A 22,006-nucleotide genomic window follows, 5' to 3' on the forward strand; every position below is an offset into this window, starting at 1 on the left:
CCCTCTCTACCCTCCTGCTTAAGACCTTGAGTTAGAGGCTTCTCACATGTCACTGCTGAAGGTACAGAAGTAAAGAATGTTCCTCTATTCCCACTCATTAGGCAAATGTACTGCCTCTAGCATAGTGCCTCTCAAACTTTAATGTGCACAAGAGTCATCTGTGGATCATGTAAATGCAGAGTCTGACTCAGTAGGTGCAAATTGAGACCCAAGATTCTGCATTTCTAACAGGCTCCCAAGGGATGCTGGTGTCTTGACCATGGTCCACTTTTTGAGTAGCAGAAGTTTAGCACTTTAGTAGTGACATGTGTTTTCCAAAGAAAAGCTTACTTGACATTTCACCAGGATCTAGAAGGCCATTCTTCCTCTCCCTAGCTGATTGATAGCTGATTCTGTAAAGCAGTGGCTCTTAACTTTTAGCATACCTGTCTCTAGTAAAATTGCATGTGTTAAATGCTCATCCCATTAAAATTCAACCTCAGTTATATTTTATTTTTTATTCTTCCTATCATTTGATTGTCTTAGAAAGGTATCTCTATTCACAGTGTTTTGGAATTTTTAAATAATTTTTTATTAATTAAAAAAGTTACAAGAAAGAAATGCAAACATCCTTAATACATGCTCATTCCATTCTACATATATAATCAGTAATTCACAATAACATCACATAGTTGCATATTCATCATCATGATCATTTCTTAGAACATTTGCATCAATTCATAAAAAAATAAAAAGACAAGAGAAAAATAAAACAAAAACAGAAAAAGAGAAAAAAATTTACATACCATGCCCCTTACCCCTCCCTTTCATTGATCACTAGCATTTCAAACTAAATTTATTTTAACATTTGTTCCCCCTATTATTTATTTTTATTCCATATGTTCTACTTGTCTGTTGACAAGGTAGATAAAAGGAGCATCAGACACAAGGTTTTCACATTCACAGAGTCTCATCGTGAAAGCTATATCATTGTTCAATCATCATCAAGAAACATGGCTACTGGAACACAGCTCTACATTTTCAGGCAGTTCCCTCCAGCCTCTCCATTGCATCTTGGATAACAAGATCATATCTACTTAATAGATAAGAATAACCTCTGGGATAACCTCTCAACTCTGTTTGGAATCTCACAGCCATTGACACTTTGTCTCATTTCACTCTTCCCCCTTTTGGTCGAGAGGGTTTTCTCAATCCCTTGATGCTGGGTTTAAGCTCATTCTAGAGTTTTTCTCAATCACTTGATGCTGAGCCTCAGCTCATTGTAGGATTTCGGTCCCATGTTTCCAGGAAGGTCCACACCCCTGGAGTCATGTCCCATGTAGGCAGGGGGAGAGTGGTGAGTTTGCTTGTTGTATTGGCTGGAGACAGAGGTCACATCTGAGCAACAAAAGAGGTTCTCTTGTGGGTGACTCTTAAACCTAATTTTAAGTAGGCTTGACCTATCCTTTGTGGGGTTGAGTTTCATATGAACAAACCTGAAGACTGGGGGCTTAGCCTATAGCTTTGGTTGTCTATACTGCTTGTGAGAATATCAGTAATTAAACTTGGGAAGGTTGAATTTTCCCCTGTTCTCACCATTCCCCAAAGGGATTTTGCAAATACTTATCCCCTCACTGATCAAATCACTCTGGGATTCATCAGGGTATCACTCTGGACAAACCAATAAAATCTAATGTTCTACCCAAGGTTCCATGTGCTTATGTTGTTCAACCAACTATCTACATAAGTTATATGAGGAGATGCACTAGTCAAAATATAAATTTTGTACCAAATAAACATTTTTTGTTTAGTCTCACACATACGTTGAAATTTTAAAATATTAATTGCCATCTATTTTCAGCACCCTGCAGTAGTGACATTCCTTTGTTCTTCCTCATGCAAAAACATTTTAAAATTTGTACATTTAGTCATTATCATTATACACTCTAGGAATTTCTAGAATATACCATCTCAATCTTTATCATCTATCTTTCTTTGTGATTTCATTTATGCCCCCAGCCCTCCTCCCTCTATCATTCTCACAATCAGCTTCATTCAGTGTTTAACATAATTGTATTACAGTTAGGTAGTGTTGTGCCGTCCATTTCTGAGTTTTTATATTCAGTCCTGTTGCACAATCTGTATCCCTTCAGCTCCAGTTACCTAATATCTTACCCTATTTCTATGTCCTGATGGTCTCTGTTGCCAATGAAATATTCCAAGTTTATCCACAAATGTCAGTTCATATCAGAGACCATACAGTATTTGTCCTTTTGTTTTTGGCTAATCACACTCAGCATAATGTCCTTAAGGTCCATCCATGTTGTTACATACTTCATAACTTTATTCTGTCTTACAGCTGCATAATATTCCATCATATATAAATGCCACAGTTTGTTTAGCCACCCATCCATTGATGGACATTTTGGCTGTTTCCATCTCTTGGTAATTGTAAAGTCTTTCAACCTGATGGGTCTCACCCTCGGGGAAAACTGACACAGGTGACTCTTTCCTCCTGATAGGAGGCCAGTTTGGTCAGGGAAAATCTGGCTGTGGTCTATATTACCTAAGCAGACCCTCCTAAGTGTGGGGGGAAAAGGCATCAAAGCAAGGCAAGAAACAAGAAAACAAGAAATGAAAAATTCTCCTCTGTAAAACAAAACTTAAACTAGAGGTCCAGATATAGCTGTATTGAATGTCAAAGAATGGATAGACAACAAATTCATTCAGCAAAAAAACCCTAGGTAAAAGAAGTGCAAGCAATTTCCAGAATAAACTAATTAAGGTAATTAAATGTCTAGACACCAGCAAAAAATAACAAATCACACCAGAAAAATTGAAGATATGGCCCAGTCAAAGGAACAAACCAACAATTCAAATGAGATACAGGAGCTGAAACATTTAATTCAGAATATACAAACAGACATGGAAAACCTCATCAAAAACCAAATCAATGAATTGAGGGAGGATATAAAGAAGGCAAGGAAAGAACAAAAAAGAAATTGAAAGTCTGAAAAAATAAATCACAGAACTTATGGGAATGAAAGCATGGTAGAAGAGATGAAAAAACAATGGAAACCTACAATGGTAGATTTTGAGAAACAGAACATAGGATTTATGAACTGGAGAATGGAACATCTGAAACCTGGCAAGAAAAAGAAAATATATGGAAAAACATGAGCAGGGACTCAGGGAATTGAAAGATAATATGAAACACACGAATATACGTGTTGTGGGTTTCCAAGAAGGAGAAGAGAAGGGAAAAGGAGGAGGAAAACTAATGGAGGAAATTATCACTGAAAATTTCCCAACTCTTATGAAAGATTTAAAATTACAGATCCAAAAGTGCAGTGTACCCAAAGAGAATAGATCCAAATAGACATACTCCAAGACATTTACTAATCAGAATGTCAGAGGTCAAAGAGAAAGAGAGAATCTTGAAATCATCAAGAGAAAAGCAATCCATCACATACAAGGGAAGCCCAATAAGACTATGTATAGATCTCTCAGCAGAAACCATGGAGATGAGGACAATGGGATGATATATTTAAATTATTAAGAGAGAAAAACTGCCAACCAATAATTCTATATCCAGCAAAATTTTCCTTCAAAAATGAGGGAGAAATTAAAACACTTTCAGATGACAAATCACTGAGAGAATTTGTGACCAAGAGGCCAACTCTGGAAGAAATACTAAAAGGAGTGCTAGGGACAGATATGAAAAGACAGGCAAGAGAGGTGTGGAGAAGAGTGTAGAAAGGAAGACTATGAGTAAAGGTAAAAAGAAGGAAAATTAACTATGACATATAAAATCCAGAAGGCAAAATAGTAGAAGAAAGTACTATCCATGCAGTAATAACACTAAATGTTAATGAATTAAACTCCCCAATCAAAAGACATAAACTGGAAGAATGGATTAAAAAACAAGACCCATCTATATGCTGTCTCTACTTAAAGGACATGAGGGCAAGGACACAAACAGACATCTGCACACCAATATTTATAGCAGCATTATTTACAAGTGCTTTGGAATTTTACAAGGACCTGCCATGGCATAATAATTTACTCTGGGTTTTCCAGTAGGTAGTTTTAAAAATTCATTTCCTTCATTCTGATGAATGATCTTATTTTATTTTAATTTTTGATATTTTCTCATCTTTTTCTTCTTTCTGGAATTTTGTCAGTTGGGATTTTTTTCAGTGACATTATTTTTAAAACTTTTCAATTTTCAATTTCTCTATCATATATCTTACCCTTAAGGAATGTGCCTCAACCCTCCTTCTAGCATTATCATGGCACAATTTTATTTCTGAGATAGAATTTTCACATATTAAGATGTTTCTCTAATTTATTGAGGTATTTATTTCCTGATTCTCATTGTAAAGATTCTCCATCTTTTCCCTGTAGTAAGTTTTAATATGAGTATTTTCTTTTTTTTCTTCTGCTGTCTGCAATGCTTATTTCCTTTCTGTTTCTTTATTCTGACTGCATTATTTTTCTTTTGCTCTCTGTCTTTAAATAGAAACTTTCCACAATCACGTGATGATTCTAAGAGGTATGTTCATAATTAAGAGGAGGTAAATGATTGGAAGTGCAATAAGCATGGACTTTTCTTCTGAATGGAGCATAACTTAGCCACTATCATTCTGCAAAATATCTTTAAAAGAGATTAATGCATTTATGTTCTAGTTTGCTAGCTGCCAGAATGCAACACACCAGAGATGGATTGGCTTTTAATAAAAGGGGATTTATTTTGTTAGTTCTTCAGAGGAAAGGCAGCTAACTTTCCACTGAGGTTCTTTCTTACGTGGAAGGCACAGGATGGTCTCTGCTGGTCTTCTCTCCAGGCCCCTGGGTTCCAACAACTTTCCCCGGGGTGATTTCTTCCTCCATCTCCAAGGGCCTGGGCTGAGCTGCAAGTGCTGAGATGAGGAATGCCAAGCTGCTAGGCTGTGCTATGGTGTGATCTCTCATTTAAGCACCAGCCAATTAAGTCAAACGTCACTCATTGCAGCAGACACGCCTCCTAGCCGACTGCAGATGTAATTGGCAACAGATGAGGTTCACGTACCGTTGGCTTATGTCTGCAGCAACAAGATTAGGTATGCTCACCTGGCCAAGTTGACAACTGAATCTAACTGACACAATTTACATTATATAATATCCAGATGATCTTTTTAATATATAGCCTTCATCCCCACCTCATACTTCACAGAACATACTTTTCTCCAGAATGATGATTCTGTTTCAACCATAGGAGCCTCTACATTCTGCTATTTCTGTCAAGAGGACAGGGGTTTCCTCTCTCTTAAGATAGAAGCAGCAGTGCAGTTTTATCTCCTTTTGTACAAACTCTCTTATGATACAAATTACCTGGTATTTCCCATCTGTAGTGGCATCTTTCCACATTTTCTTTGTCTTTGTGAGTTTAACCTCCAATTTAATTGTTTTAGAGGATGAAGCGGAGATAAGTATGTTTTAAATATCATTATTATAAAAACTGTATTTTCTTTGATTTGATTGAATTTTTTTTGTCTAAGCCATACAAAACAATTAGTTTTCTATTAACCTAAAATATAGACTTCCACATCTAGGCATGATAATGTAAATGACATCAAAATGCCTATTAACTCTCCAAACATGTATACAATTTTTTCATTATTTTTAGTGAATAAAATGTAGAAGACAATTCTTTTCAGGCAGATTTGAGATACAGAGTTCAGACTGGGAATATTGAATAAAAATGATAGAAAAACATAGTGCAACTTTTTGGAATGTGAAGGCAATGATAAAATTGTTGACTTATTCTTAATATTTCAGAAAAGAAGCCAGCCTTCTAGTAGTTATAGCACCCTCCCCTTCCAAAATTCAGACTGAGAAATATTAGTATCATAGAATTGAATTAAAAGCAGAATGCATGAAAATGGATGAAAGAATTCCCACATCATTCAAAGTAACATTGAGCATGATGGAAAAGCAGTGGAATTAAGCAAAATTTAAAAATATTATGGAGAGCTGAATACACAATTAATAGTGTTCTAGTTTGCTAGCTGCTGGAATGCAATATACCAGAAACGGAATGGCTTTTAAAAAGGGGGATTTAATGAGTTGCTAGTTTACAGTTCTAAGGCCGAGAAAATGTCCCAATTACAACAAGTCTATAGAAATGTCCAATCAAAGGCATCCAGGGAAAGGTACCTTGGTTCAAGAAGGCCGATGAAGTTCAGGGTTTCACTCTCAAGTTGGATGGCACATGGCGAACACAGTCAGGGTTCTCTCTCAGCTGGAAGGGCACATGGTGAACATGGCATCATCTGCTAGCTTTCTCTCCTGGCTTCCTATTTCATGAAGCTCCCCGGGAGGCGTCTTTCTTCTTCATCTCCAAAGGTCACTGGTTGGTGGACTCTCTGCTTCGTGGTGCTGCAGCATTCTCTGCTCTCTCTGAATCTCTCATTCTCCAAAATGTTTCCTCTTTTATAGGACTTCAGAAACTAATCAAGACCCACTCAGATGGGTGGAGACATATCATCCCCTAATCCAGTTTAACAACTGTTCTTAACTAAATCTCATCAACCAGGGAGATGATCCCATCACAGTCCCAAATACACAGCATTGAATAGAGACTATTCTACCTTTAAGAAATGGGATTTATATTAAAACATGACTTTTCTTAGGGGGCATACTTCCTTTCAAACCAGCACATTCCACCCTCTGGCCCCTAAAAAAGACATGTTTTTCCCATATACAAATATATTAACTTCATAACAATATCAGATATCCTTAAACCTTTCAGTAGCAATACAAACAAAGTAAAAAATTAGAGACAGTATAAAATCTCATCAAGTCAGTTACAGGCATGGTCTGTCCTAAGGCAAAATTCTCTCCATTTGCTCTGGACCTTTGAAAACTCACAACAAGTTATTTGCTGCCAACATACAAAGGAGGAACATTCATAGGATATATATATACATTTCCATAGGGAGGAAGGAACACAGGGGTCACCGGACCCATACAGTTTCGAAAACCTGCAGGGCAAAGTCCATTAGATTTCAAAGTCTGAGAGTCATTTATCCTCAGGGCTTTAGAAAGTGGCAGTCCCACCCTTTCCAAATGCCTACGCCTGCCTCTCTCTGAATGCAACCTTGGGGGATATTGGGGAGACCACCTTTCTCTCGGCTCCACCCTCTCCAAGCATCGGGGCCACACCCGGGCTCTCTGCCATCTCTGGGGCACACGCTCAACCCCTCCATGTGGTGGCAGCCAGGCTCTCCCCAAACCCCAAGGAACGTGCTTCACTCTCTCCAAGACCTGAGGCGGCATGACTCTCCCACTGCAACGAGGTGGAAGGCCCATTCTCTGCCTTTGGGGCAAACTCACCCTCTCCACGGGCTTGGGTGGGTCCACTCTCCTGGCCTGAGGCTTCCTGACTTCAGACCTCAGCCTCCACGGTTTTGCCTCTGAAGTTATTTTTCCTCCAATGTGTCCCTTCTCTGAACCCCTCAGTCCAGACTGGCAGCAGCTCTGTTTATACAGGTCCCACAGCACTCTCGTTGGCTTTCTATGCAGTAGCCTTGGATCATGCCCATCAGACATAAGGAGTTTCCACAAATCTTTCCTGGATAACTCCATGTCCGATCCTGACTTTCTCTGAAATGGCTGGCTGGTTCCACATTTGGTTAAATCCACACTATACTCTGTAGTCACCCTTTCTGTAGGCCCAGAATTTTCCAGGACCTCAATTTCTGGTTTCTTTTTACTCAAGAGTTCAGTTTTCAGTTTATCTCTTTCCTGTCGCATTTCACTATAAGCTGCAAGGAGAAACCAGACTGCACTTTCGACATTTAATTTGGAGATCTCTTCTGCTAAATATCCAAGTTCATGGCTTTTAAAATCTACCTTCCAACCAGTACCATTAGTCAACTTTGCCAGATTATCTGCCATTTTAAAACAAGGATCACCTTCCTTCCACTTTTCAATAACACGTGCCTCATTTCTTTCTAAGGCCTCATCAGAGGTATCTTTAGAGTCCACATTTCTACCAACAGTCTCTTCAAAGCATTCTAGGCCTTCTCTATCAAGCTTCTCACAACTCTTCCAGAATCTTCCCTTTATCCATTTAAAAAGCCGTTCCAACATATTTGGTATTTGCGAACTGCAGCAGCACCACCCCACTCGCCGGTACCAAAATCTGTTCTAGTTTGCTAGCTGCTGGAATGCAATATACCAGAAACGGAATGGCTTTTAAAAAGGGGGATTTAATGAGTTGCTAGTTTACAGTTCTAAGGCCGAGAAAATGTCCCAATTACAACAAGTCTATAGAAATGTCCAATCAAAGGCATCCAGGGAAAGGTACCTTGGTTCAAGAAGGCCGATGAAGTTCAGGGTTTCACTCTCAAGTTGGATGGCACATGGCGAACACAGTCAGGGTTCTCTCTCAGCTGGAAGGGCACATGGTGAACATGGCATCATCTGCTAGCTTTCTCTCCTGGCTTCCTATTTCATGAAGCTCCCCGGGAGGCGTCTTTCTTCTTCATCTCCAAAGGTCACTGGTTGGTGGACTCTCTGCTTCGTGGTGCTGCAGCATTCTCTGCTCTCTCTGAATCTCTCATTCTCCAAAATGTTTCCTCTTTTATAGGACTTCAGAAACTAATCAAGACCCACTCAGATGGGTGGAGACATATCATCCCCTAATCCAGTTTAACAACTGTTCTTAACTAAATCTCATCAACCAGGGAGATGATCCCATCACAGTCCCAAATACACAGCATTGAATAGAGACTATTCTACCTTTAAGAAATGGGATTTATATTAAAACATGACTTTTCTTAGGGGGCATACTTCCTTTCAAACCAGCACAAATAGCAATAAATAAAATAGGAAATAACAAAAATAAACAAGTACTATAGATTCACTACTGTTTAAAAATCCTCATACCTTATATGAATGTGTTAAAATTTCCCAACAACAACTTTATATCTATAATTACATCTTTATATATGTATATGTCTATTTCTAAATCTGTATCCTAATATCTAGTGCCCAAACTTTCAATGCATATTTCTTTTTAATCTGGAACAGGCTTTGTCTTTTTATAGTCTTCTTCTGTGATATTTTGAAGAGTGTAGGCCATTATTTGGTAGAATATTCATCAATTTAGAATGGAGAGGGGTGGGAGTGGTTTAAGGAAATAGAAGAGAGAAAAAGGGAGAGGGCTAATGGAAGAGCTGACTGGCATTAGCTGGGAGCCTCAGAGAATTCTACCAGCCTCAGAATCCTCCACAAAAAGAGAGCTAAGAAAAAAACTCCTCTGAAGGAAGTAATCTCACTCAATCTGATTTCCTGAAAGACCTCTGTAGCCCACATCCAACAAGAAGTCAAGAACACTGAGCTCTCACATGCATTCCAGGATGTTTAGACACCAGGAACACAGCAAGCTGGAGAAAGATGAAGGGTGGATCTGGAGGAGTAAATAAAAGATATCTATACACCAGGTATAGATCATTTTTCATTTCTCAAGGTTGAAAATAATGTTTTCTTTCTGAACACATAGGTTCACATATTCATTGCTTTTTTAAAAAAAATAGCCAATTCTTCTTCTTTTCTTTTTCTCTGTACTCATTCACTTGTTATATCTTTTATTTTGTGTGCATGTGTATGTGTATGTGTGTGTGTGAAATTTCATTTCCTTCTCTGTGAAGTGTTCAGTGTTCTTCAGGTTCATTTTAACTTCATTAATTATTTTGTATTTTCATTTTCCTTTCATCTTTGTTTTAAGATATAATCTGCTTCAATTTATTCATGTTTCAGTTATTTGTTTTTCAAATCTGTGTGGCCATTTATCATCTTCACATTTTCAAGTTAATCTTCCTTTTCCCTTTAAGTATGTGGCACATACTCCTTTAGGTTCCAAGTGGAGCAATTTTATTACACGAACTATATACCTAATGAGAAATTTGCTTTTTTGCTTCCAGTTCTAAAACTATATTGGGAATGTGTTAACACATATAATTGATGTTTAATTCCTTCACATCCACTATAAAAAGAGAAAAAATGTCATCTAGTACATCAAAAAGATAAAATCAGATATCTGCATAATCACAGGAAATTATGATAAAGTATGTTTGAATTAAGAAAACTGAGTACCATAATATTTTATTAACTTACTAAAGTGTTTTAAATTTCATCTTTGGACAAAGTTGACAAAAATGTTAACTTTGTAAATTATGATAATACTTGTTAAAGTGTTCCACATATTTTTTACTCAGTTTATCTATCTAATTCATATTACCGCCCATTCCGTTAAGGTATTGGAATTGTAATAGGGGAATGCATTCATGTTAAAACAATAAATGATTCTGAGGCAGAAAAATTAAAAATTTTAAACATTTAAGAGAAAAATTTCAGTATGAAAACATGTCAAAACTTCAAAAGAAGAATATTTTTAAGCTTCTATAATCATTCATGGATGTACTCCATGCCAAAATCAATATGTAGCTGAATTTAAGCTCAAAGCTGAAAATTGTCATCTTAGGATGAACTTTATGAAAAGGAGTTACTATTATTCAATATCTAATTAAAATTATGTTTTGGTTAAACACTTTATAATAAATATTCATGTATTTACTATCACAGAATACATAGAACACAAATGCCTCAGACTAATTAGCATCAATATTATTCAGATATAGTTACTATTTTTGAGCCATGATTTTGAGAGAAATTAGTATTGCACCTACAGTTCTATAACCAGCAAAATAATATTACAATTTGGAGCACCAAAATAACCAACATGGAAACATACATTTTGGATATGCAAGAATTCTACTCTCTCATCGATTGCAGCTTTGATTTTGTGAAGAGATTAAATAGGGCATTGTCTTTCCTAAGAATTTGCATATGTCTCAACAACCCAACCCTTAATCCAGTTACACATGTTACAGTCTCATTCCACTAACATTCTCCATTAATTCTACTTATTTTTCCTTCTTGACCAAATGACTTTAAGGAGTATATATTAGTGCTTTTGAATTTTACAAGGATATAGCACTGTTTTTCCCCCACTGCTTCCAGATTCTTTCTTTTAAATTAATGTCTATTATGCTGAAGAATGCTCTTATTTAATTTTGTGTTTATAATTCTCCCTTTGCATACATTCCTATTTCTGAATTATATTAATTAAGTTTTATTCATTTATTGAAACATTTCCCTCCAATTTTCACTTTCTGTATTAAGCAGCTTACTCTTTAGGAATGTGTCTCAATTCCTATTCCAACCTTTAAAGGCACAATTTTATTTCTGATTCAGAATTTGTACATATGAAATATTCTCTCTAGTTTTCTGAAGTACTTTTTCACTGCAACTCATTAGAAGAATTTTCCACTTTTAAATTTTTTCCATGTGGCTTTTATACTGTGTGTTTTTAATTTTTTTCTTCTAATATCTGCAGTGTTTATTTCCTCTGGACATTTGTCTTATGCATGCCAAATACAAGAGAGAATTTTCATTTTTACTTTTACTATTTAGATAAATAAAAAAGCAAGATTGCCTATTTAACTTTAATTATATGCTTATTACCATTCTGGTTGGTCCATAAAGATGTAAAAGGAAATATTGCTTTGGACCAATAATACAATAATTTGCATTCCTTCCAAATAATCATGTTTTTAGGCTTTTTATTTTGCTTGCTTATTTTTAGCAAATAGCACATTCTTTTTTGGGGGGAAACATGCCAATAAAGCATACATTTTTTATCATTTTAAATTATTTTGTCCCAAAAACAAGTGTAGAGCAAACATTAGTTAAACTTTTTCCTTATCAGCATAGCAAATTAGATATCAATCCAATTTCAATTGGTTAAAAAGTGTGAATATCTAGGATCTGAGAAATGAAGGAATTCATTCTTTTTGTCCATGACTCTCTGTGGAATAGTGGGAAATGATGTGGGTGTGTGCATGGGCATTGCCCAGAAACTCAGTGGGTGATGAGATACAAGGTGCTCTTTCAGTCTCAGTAGGACCAAAGGTAGAAAGACCAGAGAATTCCCACATAGCACATGGGACTGCAATGCCCTGAATAGCAGAGACTGCTTGGTGACCAAAAGTTCACCAGGTGACTTCCGGAGAAGATGGCGGCTTACTAAGATGCACAGGTCTTGGTTTCTTCTCCAGAACAGCTACTAAAGAAGTGGAAGCGGTGCAGAGCAGCTCCCAGAGCCATGACAGAGACCAAAGGGACAGTGTACCCCATTCTGGAATGGCTGAACCAGCTGGGAGAGTCCACTGTGGTGAGATCCCCGAGGGGTGCATGCTTCCCCGGGCCGGATTCCCTCCCTCCCCCCTTCCCATGCCAGCTGGGAGAATTGGACAGGTGGTCCCCTCAAGCCATGGCGGCCATCGCCCCCCTCCATGTGTGGCCTCCCAGGCCAGCTGGGAGAATTGGATCGGAGGTCCCCCAAGCTGTGGAAGCCGGCGGCCGGGGTCCCTTCCACACACGTGGCTTCCTGGTCCGGCTGGGAACATTGGATCAGCACTTCCACAAGCCGCTTCAGCTGGTGACCCTCCCCCACAGTGAGAGTTTTCCAAAGTTAAAGGAGCCACAGCATCTTTTACTGGTGGGACCTGCAGACAGACGAGCGCCACAAGCACCACATACTGGGCAGGATAAGAAAAACAGAGCCCAGAGATTTCACAGGAAAATCTTTCAACCTGCTGAGTCCCACACCCAGGGAAATCAGATTAAATGCCCAGATGCCAGCAGAAAATAACAGACCACACTAGAAAAATTGAAGATATGGCCCAGTCAAAGGAACAAACCAATAGTTCAAATGAGATACAGGAGCTGAGACAACTAATTCTGAATATACGAACAGAAATGGAAAACCTCTTCAAAAACCAAATCAATAAATTGAGGGAGGACATGAAGAACACATGGGCTGAATAAAAAGAAGAAATAGAAAGTCTGAAAAAACAAATCACAGAACTTATGGGATTGAAGGACAAAGTAGAAAAGATGGAAAAAACAATGAATACCTACAATAGTAGATTTAAAGAGACAGAAGCTAGAATTAGTGAACTGGAGGATGGAACATCTGAATTCCAAAAAGAAACAGAAACTATAGGGAAAAGAATGGAAAAATTTGAGCAGGGGATCAGGGAACTGAATGATAATATGAAGCACACAAATATACGTGTTGTGGGCGTCCCAGAAGGAGAAGAGAAGGGAAAAGGAGGAGAAAAACTAATGGAAGAAATTATCACTGAAAATTTCCCAACTCTTATGAAAGACCTAAAATTACAGATACAAGAAGTGCAGCGCACCCCAAAGAGAATAGACCCAAATAGGCGTTCTCCAAGACACTTACTAGTTAGAATGTCAGAGGTCAAAGAGAAAGAGAGGATGTTGAAAGCTGCAACAGAAAAACAATCCATCACATACAAGGGAAACCCAATAAGACTACGTGTAGATTTCTCATCAGAAACCATGGAAGTTAGAAGATAGTGGGATGATATATTTAAATTACTAAAAGAGAAAAACTGCCAACCAAGACTCCTATATCCAGCAAAATTGTCCTTCAAAAATGAGGGAGAAATTAAAACATTCTCAAACAAAAAGTCACTGAGAGAATTTATGACCAAGAGACCAGCTCTGCAAGAAATACTAAAGGGAGCACTAGAGTCAGATACGAAAAGACAGAACAGAGAGGTATGGAGAAGAGTGTAGAAAGAAGGAAAATCAGATATGATATATATAATACAAAAGACAAAATGGCAGAGGAAAATGTTATCCAAACAGTAATAACACTAAATGTTAATGGACTGAATTCCCCAATCAAAAGACATAGACTGGCAGAATGGATTAAAAAACAGGATCCTTCTATATGCTGTCTACAGGAAACACATCTTCGACCCAGAGATAAACAGGTTGAAAGTGAAAGGTTGGGAAAAGATATTTCATGCAAATAACAACCAGAAAAGAGCAGGAGTAGCTATACTAATATCCAACAAATTAGACTTCAAATGTAAAACAGTTAAAAGAGACAAAGAAGGACACTATCTACTAATAAAAGGAACAATTAAACAAGAAGACAAAACAATCATAAATATTTATGCACGGAACCAGAATGCCCCAAAATACGTGAGGAATACACTGCAAACACTGAAAAGGGAAATAGACACATATACCATAATAGTTGGAGACTTCAATTCACCACTCTCATCAATGGAGAGAACATCTAGACAGAGGATCAATAAAGAAATAGAGAATCTGTATATTGCTATAAATGAGCTAGACTTAACAGACATTTATAGGACATTACATCCCACAACAGAAGGATACACCTTTTTCTCAAGTGCTCATGGATCATTCTCAAAGATAGACCATATGCTGGGTCACAAAGCAAGTCTTAACAAATTTAAAAAGATTGAAATCATGCACAACACTTTCTTGGATCATAAAGGAATGAAGTTGGAAATCAATAATAGGCGGAGTGCCAGAAAATTCACAAATACGTGGAAGCTCAATAGCACACTCTTAAGAAACGAGTAGGTCAAGGAAGAAATTGCAAGAGAAATTAGTAAATATCTTGAGGCGAATGAAAATGAAAACACAACATATAAAACCTATGGGATGCAGCAAAAGCAGTGCTAAGAGGGAAATTTATTGCCCTAAATGCCTATATCAGAAAAGAAGAAAAGGCAAAAATGCAGGAATTAACTGTCCACTTGGAAGAACTGGAGAGAGAACAGCAAACTAACTCCAACGCAAGCAAAAGGAAAGAAATAACAAAGATTAGAGCAGAAATAAATGAAATTGAAAACATGAAAACAATAGAGAAAATCAATAAGACCAGAAGTTGTTTCTATGAGAAAATCAATAAGATTGATGGGCCCTTAGAAAGATTGACAAAAAGAAGAAGAGAGAGGACACAAATAAATAAGATAAGAAATAGAAGAGGAGACATATCCACTGACCTCACAGAAATAAAGGAGGTAATAACAGGATACTATGAAAAACTTTACGCTAATAAGTACAACAGTTTAGATGAAATGGACGGGTTCCTGGAAAAGCATGAACAACCAACTTTGACTCAAGAAGAAATAGAAGACCTCAACAAACCAATCACAAGTAAAGAGATTGAATTAGTCATTCAAAAGCTTCCTAAAAAGAAAAGTCCAGGACCAGACGGCTTCACATGTGAATTCTACCAAACATTCCAGAAAAAATTAGCACCAACTCTCCTCAAACTCATCAAAAAAATCGAAGTGGAGGGAAAGCTACCTAATTCATTCTATGAAGCCAACATCACCCTCATACCAAAACCAGGCAAAGATATTACAAAAAAAGAAAACTACAGACCAATCTCTCTAATGAATATAGATGCAAAAATCCTCAACAAAATTCTAACAAATCCAATCCAACAACACATTAAAAGAATTATACATAATGACCAAGTAGGATTCATCCCAGGTATGCAAGGATGGTTCAACATAAGAAAATCAATTAATGTAATACACCATATCAACAAATCAAAGCAGAAAAATCACATGATCATCTCAATTGATGCCGAGAAGGCATTTGACAAGATTCAACATCCTTTCCTGTTGAAAACACTTCAAAAGATAGGAATACAAGGGAACTGCCTGAAAATGATAGAGGGAATATATGTAAAAACCCACAGCTAATATCATCCTCAATGGGGAAAAATTGAAAACTTTCCCCCTAAGATCAGGAACAAGACAAGGATGTCCATTATCACCACTATTATTCAACATTGTGTTGGAGGTTCTAGCCAGAGCAATTAGACAAGAAAAAGAAATACAAGGCATCAAAATTGGAAAGGAAGAAGTAAAACTATCACTGTTTGCACACGATATGATACTATATGTCGAAAACCCAGAAAAATCCACAACAAAACTACTAGAGCTAATAAATGAGTACAGCAAAGTAGCAGGTTACAAGATCAACATTCAAAAATCTGTAGCATTTCTATACACTAGTAATGAACAAGCCGAGAGGGGGAAATCAAGAAACGAATCCCATTTACAATTGCAACTAAAAGAATAAAATACCTAGAAATAAATTTAACTAAAGAGACAAAAAATCTATGCAAAGAAAACCACAAAAAACTGTTAAAAGAAATCACAGAAGACCTAAATAGATGGAAGGGCATACTGTGTTCATGGATTGGAAGACTAAATATAGTTAAGATGTGAATTCTACCTAAACTGATTTACAGATTCAATGCAATACCAATCAAAATCCCAACAACTTATTTTTCAGAAATAGAAAAACCAATAAGCAAATTTATCTGGAAGGGCAGGATGCCCCAAATTGCTAAAAGTATCTTGAGGAAAAAAACGAAGCTGGAGGTCTCACGCTGCTGGACTTTAAGGCATATTATGAAGCCACAGTGGTCAAAATAGCATGGTATTGGCATAAAGATAGATATATTGACCAATGGAATCGAATAGAGTGCTCAGATATAGACCCTCTCATCTATGGACATTTGATCTTTGATAAGGCAGTCAAGCCAATTCACCTGGGACAGAACAGTCTCTTCAATAAATGGTGCCTAGAGAACTGGATATCTATATGCAAAAGAATGAAGGAGGACCCGTATCTCACACCCTATACAAAATGGATCAAAGATCTAAACATTAGGTCTAAGACCATAAAACAGTTAGAGGAAAATGTAGGGAGATATCTTATGAAACTTACAATTGGAGGAGGTTTTATGGACCTTAAACCTAAAGCAAGAGCACTGAAGAAATAAATAAATAAATGGGAGCTCCTCAAAATTAAATACTTTTGTGCATCAAAGAACTTCATCAAGAAAGTAGAAAGACAGCCTACGCAATGGGAGATAATAATTGGAAATGACATATCAGATAAAGGTCTAGTATCCAGAATTTATAAAGAGATTGTTCAACTCAACAACAAAAAGACAGCCAACCCAATTACAAAATGGGAAAAAGACTTGAACAGACACCTATCAGAAGAGGAAATACAAATGGCCAAACGGCACATGAAGAGATGCTCAATGTCCCTGGCCATTAGAGAAATGCAAATGAAAACCACAATGAGATATCATCTCACACCCACCAGAATGGCCATTATCAACAAAACAGAAAATGACAAGTTCTGGAGAGGATGCAGAGAAAGAGGAACACTTATCCACTGTTGGTGGGTATGTCAAATGGTGCAACCACTGTGGAAGGCAGTTTGGCGGTTCCTCAAAAAACTGAATATAGAATTGCCATACGACCCAGCAATACCATTGCTAGGTATCTACTCAAAGGACTTAAGGGCAAAGACACAAACGGACATTTGCACACCAATGTTTATAGCAGCATGATTTACAATTGCAAAGAGATGGAAACAGCCAAAATGTCCATGAACAAAAGAGTGGCTAAACAAACTGTGGTATATACATACGATGGAATATTTTGCAGCTTTAAGACAGAACAAACTTATGAAGCATGTAATAACATGGATGGACCTAGAGAACATTATGCTGAGTGAGTCTAGCCAAAAACTAAAGGACAAATACTGTATGGTCCCACTGATGTGAACCGACATTCGAGAATAAACTTGGAATATGTCATTGGTAACAGAGTCCAGCAGGAGTTAGAAACAGGGTAAGATAATGGGTGATTGGAGCTGAAGGGATACAGATTGTGCAACAGGACTAGATACAAAAACTCAAAAATGGACAGCACAATAGTACCTAATTGTAAAGTAATCATGTTAAAACACTGAATGAAGCTGCATCTGAGCTATATGCTTTTTTTTGTTTGTCTGTTCGTTCGTTTGTCTTTTTTTTGTACTATTATTATTATTTTTATTTTTTTCTCTATATTAAAATTCTATATCTTTTTCTGTTGTTTTGCTAGTTCTTCTTCTAAATCAATGCAAATGTACTAAGAAATGATGATCATGCATCTACGTGATGATATTAAGAATTACTGATTGCATATGTAGAATGGAATGATTTCTAAATGCTGGGTTAATTTCTTTTTTTCATTAATTAATAAAAAACAACAACAACAACAACAAAATGCATGGATGGACCTAGAGAACATTATGCTGAGTGAGTCTATCCAAAAACTAAAGGACAAATACTGTATGGTCCCACTGATGTGAACCGACATTTGAGAATAAACTTGGAATATGTCATTGGTAGCAGACCAGCAGGAGTTAGAAACAGGGTAAGATAATGGGTAACTGGAGCTGAAGGGATACAGACTGTGCAACAGGACTAGATACAAAAACTCAAAAATGGACAGCACAATAGTACCTAATTGTAATGTAATTAGGTTAAAACACTGAATGAAGCTGCATCTGAGCTATAGTTTTTTTGTTGTTTGTTTGTTTGTGTTTTTTGTTTTTTTCTTTTTCCTTTTTTTACATATTTGTTTTTATTTTTTATTATTATTATTATTTTAATTTTTTTCTCTTTATTATCATTCTATATCTTTTTCTGTTGTTTTGCTAGTTCTTTTCTTAAATCGATGAAAATGTACTAAGAAATGATGATCATACATCTATGTGATGATATTAAGAATTACTGGTTGCATATGTAGAATGGAATGATTTCTAAATGTGTTAATTTTTTTTTAATTAATAAAAAAAAAGTTCACCAGGTGCATTTATTTTCTGTTTGTTATCAAGAGAATCATGCCTGAAGAACATTAGTCAACATAACAGTAGCTTCTATGAAGAATCTGCATAAATCTGTCCAGTTTAAACATAAGAATTCACAATGAATATTAATTGATGAATGATGTTCAGCATTTTTTATTGCCAATTGTGGGTACATGTATTACTGATGAAAGCATTGAACAACCCAGTGAATGTCTTTTTAAAAGACTAACAGTTTGGGTATTGTCACCTAATTGTCCATAGTAAAACTGAGGACTAAATGATAATGGACAATCCATGCAGATTTGAATATTATATTGTCTTGAAATTTTAAACTAAGAAAATTGTTGTTAGAGTGGATTAAAAACAGGGAAGCAGCAGTCAATTATGGAAAATACCAACTTATTTGGGCTGTGATGTGCCTATTGTAATATTCACAATGTCAAAATTAAACTTACCATGTTGACACTTTTTATTTAAAATGATGAAATTTGCTTTTCAAGTTAATTGATGGTAATAAAAAGGGATTTGATTGAGAAATGTTTTCAGCATTCTGGGGAAATGTTTCCTGGTTTTCTTTAATTTCTGCACAAAAAACTACAAATCAATTTTACCTCAGTATTCATGAATACATCTCTGTGCATAAGGTTAAAATGATATGAAACAATGTGAACTGAATGTAATGAATTAATATCATCATTTTGAATTAATAAAAAACAAGGAAATCACTTGAAAACTGTAATTGCATAATTCTTAGAAAAAATTATAAAACATTAATTAAAGGTCCAACTACAGATATTAACATGAAGACAATTTTAGTATTTATAATATTTTAAAATGTATTCCTGTTAAGCACATTTTTATGACACCACAAAAAATAGAGGATTTAGACTGCAGAATAATAAACAGTAAGTGACCATGTGCTTCTGCATGGGGAACAAATAATAACTTAGAGAAATTCCTGTTATATCCCTAGGTGAAAAAAAATATTTCATGAAAACTGAAATATAGTTTACAGAATGTAATGGAATTACATCCTTGTGAAAATCATATATTCATTAATTTTTAAACGTTTTTATAGATGTAAAATATATTAAAAACATGAAGTATTCTAGAGAAATAATTTCATAATATTTCACCATCAGTAAATGAGAACCTTGCAATTTCCACTAAAAATGATTCAGGATAATAAATATTTATGTTCATTTCTATGGTTATTTCAATGAAATATTTTTAAAAATACAAGAATAAAATGTTTAAAATAGTAGAAGAATGATTAGGGAAGTATTGAGATATCTAGTAGAATATTATCATCAGCTGTTGAGACAAATTTTGATTATTAAGGAGAATCCTCAAGTAAAGGCAAAATGAAAATAAAAATACAAGAGTTGTTTTATTCAGAAAGTACAAACCTGCATTCAAAAATTTTATAATTACATATATATTATTTTTTATATATCAGTGAATTATAGTTACAATGGGACAAAAATAAAACATCAGCCAAATTAATATTTATTTGTTATGACACTTGAAACATAGTTGTTATATTCCCTTAAATTAGATAACTTATTCTTGCAAAATTTATTTACACTCATTTTCTTTTTCTCCTGTCACAGCAAATCCTAAATGATATATAAAAGGAAGGATAGAATTCCTAAGTGATTGAGGTGAATGGGAGCACCACATTCAATTTTGAAACAAATTATCCCCCATAATGATATATAAATGAAACATCTAAAACAAGGAATAAATAATAATGTGACAAATAGTTATACAAATTTTTACTCATTTGAATTTGTGAGATAGTATGAAAATAGAGACATTGGAAAGTTTTTCTTTGTTTTCCTTTGTTTGGTAATAGCTGGTAATTTATAGTAGTGCTTTCTGAGCAAAGTTTTTTTGCATCGTGTAAAAATATCTAGATTTCAGCTTCTGAATATGACATGAGAAGGAGTTAAGAAAAAAGGATCCATGATTATAGGAATACTGGAAGTTAAATAATAAAAAAAAAGTAACTTTTCTATCCAATACAAATTCTTAATGAGTCATTGCTCCTTTCCTTCTTTCAAATAGTTACTTGTAAAAGTTGGCAGGCAAATGAATAAATATTCATAAATTTTATCTGAAAATAATAAAAGAGGCATATCTTACTTTTTGATGAGCTTTCCCTCCAACAACATGCCCAGAGCCATCTTAAGTGCCTTGTTTCTTAGACTGTATATTATGGGATTCAAGGTTGGGGGTAACAGGGTATAAAACATGGAAATTACAAGGTCAGAAATGGAAGGGGACCCTGAAGTTGGCTTCAGATGTGCAATGAAGACAGTGGACAGAAATAATACAATGACCACCAGGTGTGGAAGACAGGTGGAGTAAGCTTTTGACTTGCCTTCTGTTGATGGAATCTCCTTGACAGTTGAAAAGATGTACACATAGGAAATGGCAATGAAAATAAAACAGCAGCAATCCAAAACAATACTGATAAGGATGGGCCCAATTTCTGTCATTAAATTTTCTGAACAAGAAATAGCTAATAAATGGGGGATGTCACAGAAGAACTGATGAACCACATTGGACCCACAGTAGGATAAAGAAAAGGTACCAGCTGTATGCATCACAGCAGACACTCCTCCCCCCACCCAAGATGCAATGGCCAGCCACACACATGTGCCCCTGTTCATGATGACTTCATAGTGCAGAGGACGGCAGATGGCAGCATAGCGGTCAAAGGACATCACTGTGAGGAGGAACACCTCTGCAATTGCAAATAAAGTCACCAGAAAGACCTGGCTGACACAGTCAAAATAGGAGATGGTGTTTCTTTTTGTCAATGTGTTGGCAATGGATTTGGGTACTGTGGTTGAAATGAGGCAGAGATCCAAGAAGGATAAATTATTCAGGAAGAAGTACATGGGGGTATGTAGGTGCTGGTCCAAAGTTGTGATCATGATAATGAGGATGTTCCCAATCAGGGCATACAAGTAAACACATGAGAAGAGCACTGAATGCAAAATTAGCATATTTTGATTTGTAGAAAATCCCATCAGAATAAATTCCATCATGGCTGTTTTATTTTTCATTACTGCAAGCATAATATGATGCAATCAATAAACAGAGAGAGAAGAATAAAACACCAACAAAGTCAAAACTCTCAATATTAAATATATAATGAATATATATATATATGGTACTATCACATTCAAATTACTAAATTTTACTTCCATCTAGATCCTTTTCTATATATTATTCATCATTCCCTCATTAATTTAGTATATTTAAACTATTTAATTTCAGTTCACATATATTTGACATTATAATATTGTTCAAATGTATCTATGAAAGAAAAGTTCTGAAAAGTTTCTACTGACCTTTGCAAAATACTTCAAAC

At 35.8% G+C, this 22,006-nt stretch overlaps 1 protein-coding gene across 1 annotated transcript; it reads right to left on the minus strand.

Annotated features, from left to right (window-relative positions):
* Window positions 1-20,765: 20,765 nt before the first annotated feature.
* Window positions 20,766-21,698, minus strand: LOC143662477 (olfactory receptor 14A16-like). The gene has a single exon (XM_077136105.1). The coding sequence runs from the start codon at window positions 21,696-21,698 to the stop codon at window positions 20,766-20,768; it is 933 nt and encodes a 310-aa protein (XP_076992220.1).
* Window positions 21,699-22,006: the final 308 nt, after the last annotated feature.

This window comes from Tamandua tetradactyla, chromosome 18 (assembly GCF_023851605.1).
Source record: "Tamandua tetradactyla isolate mTamTet1 chromosome 18, mTamTet1.pri, whole genome shotgun sequence".
Lineage (NCBI taxonomy): Eukaryota > Metazoa > Chordata > Mammalia > Pilosa > Myrmecophagidae > Tamandua > Tamandua tetradactyla.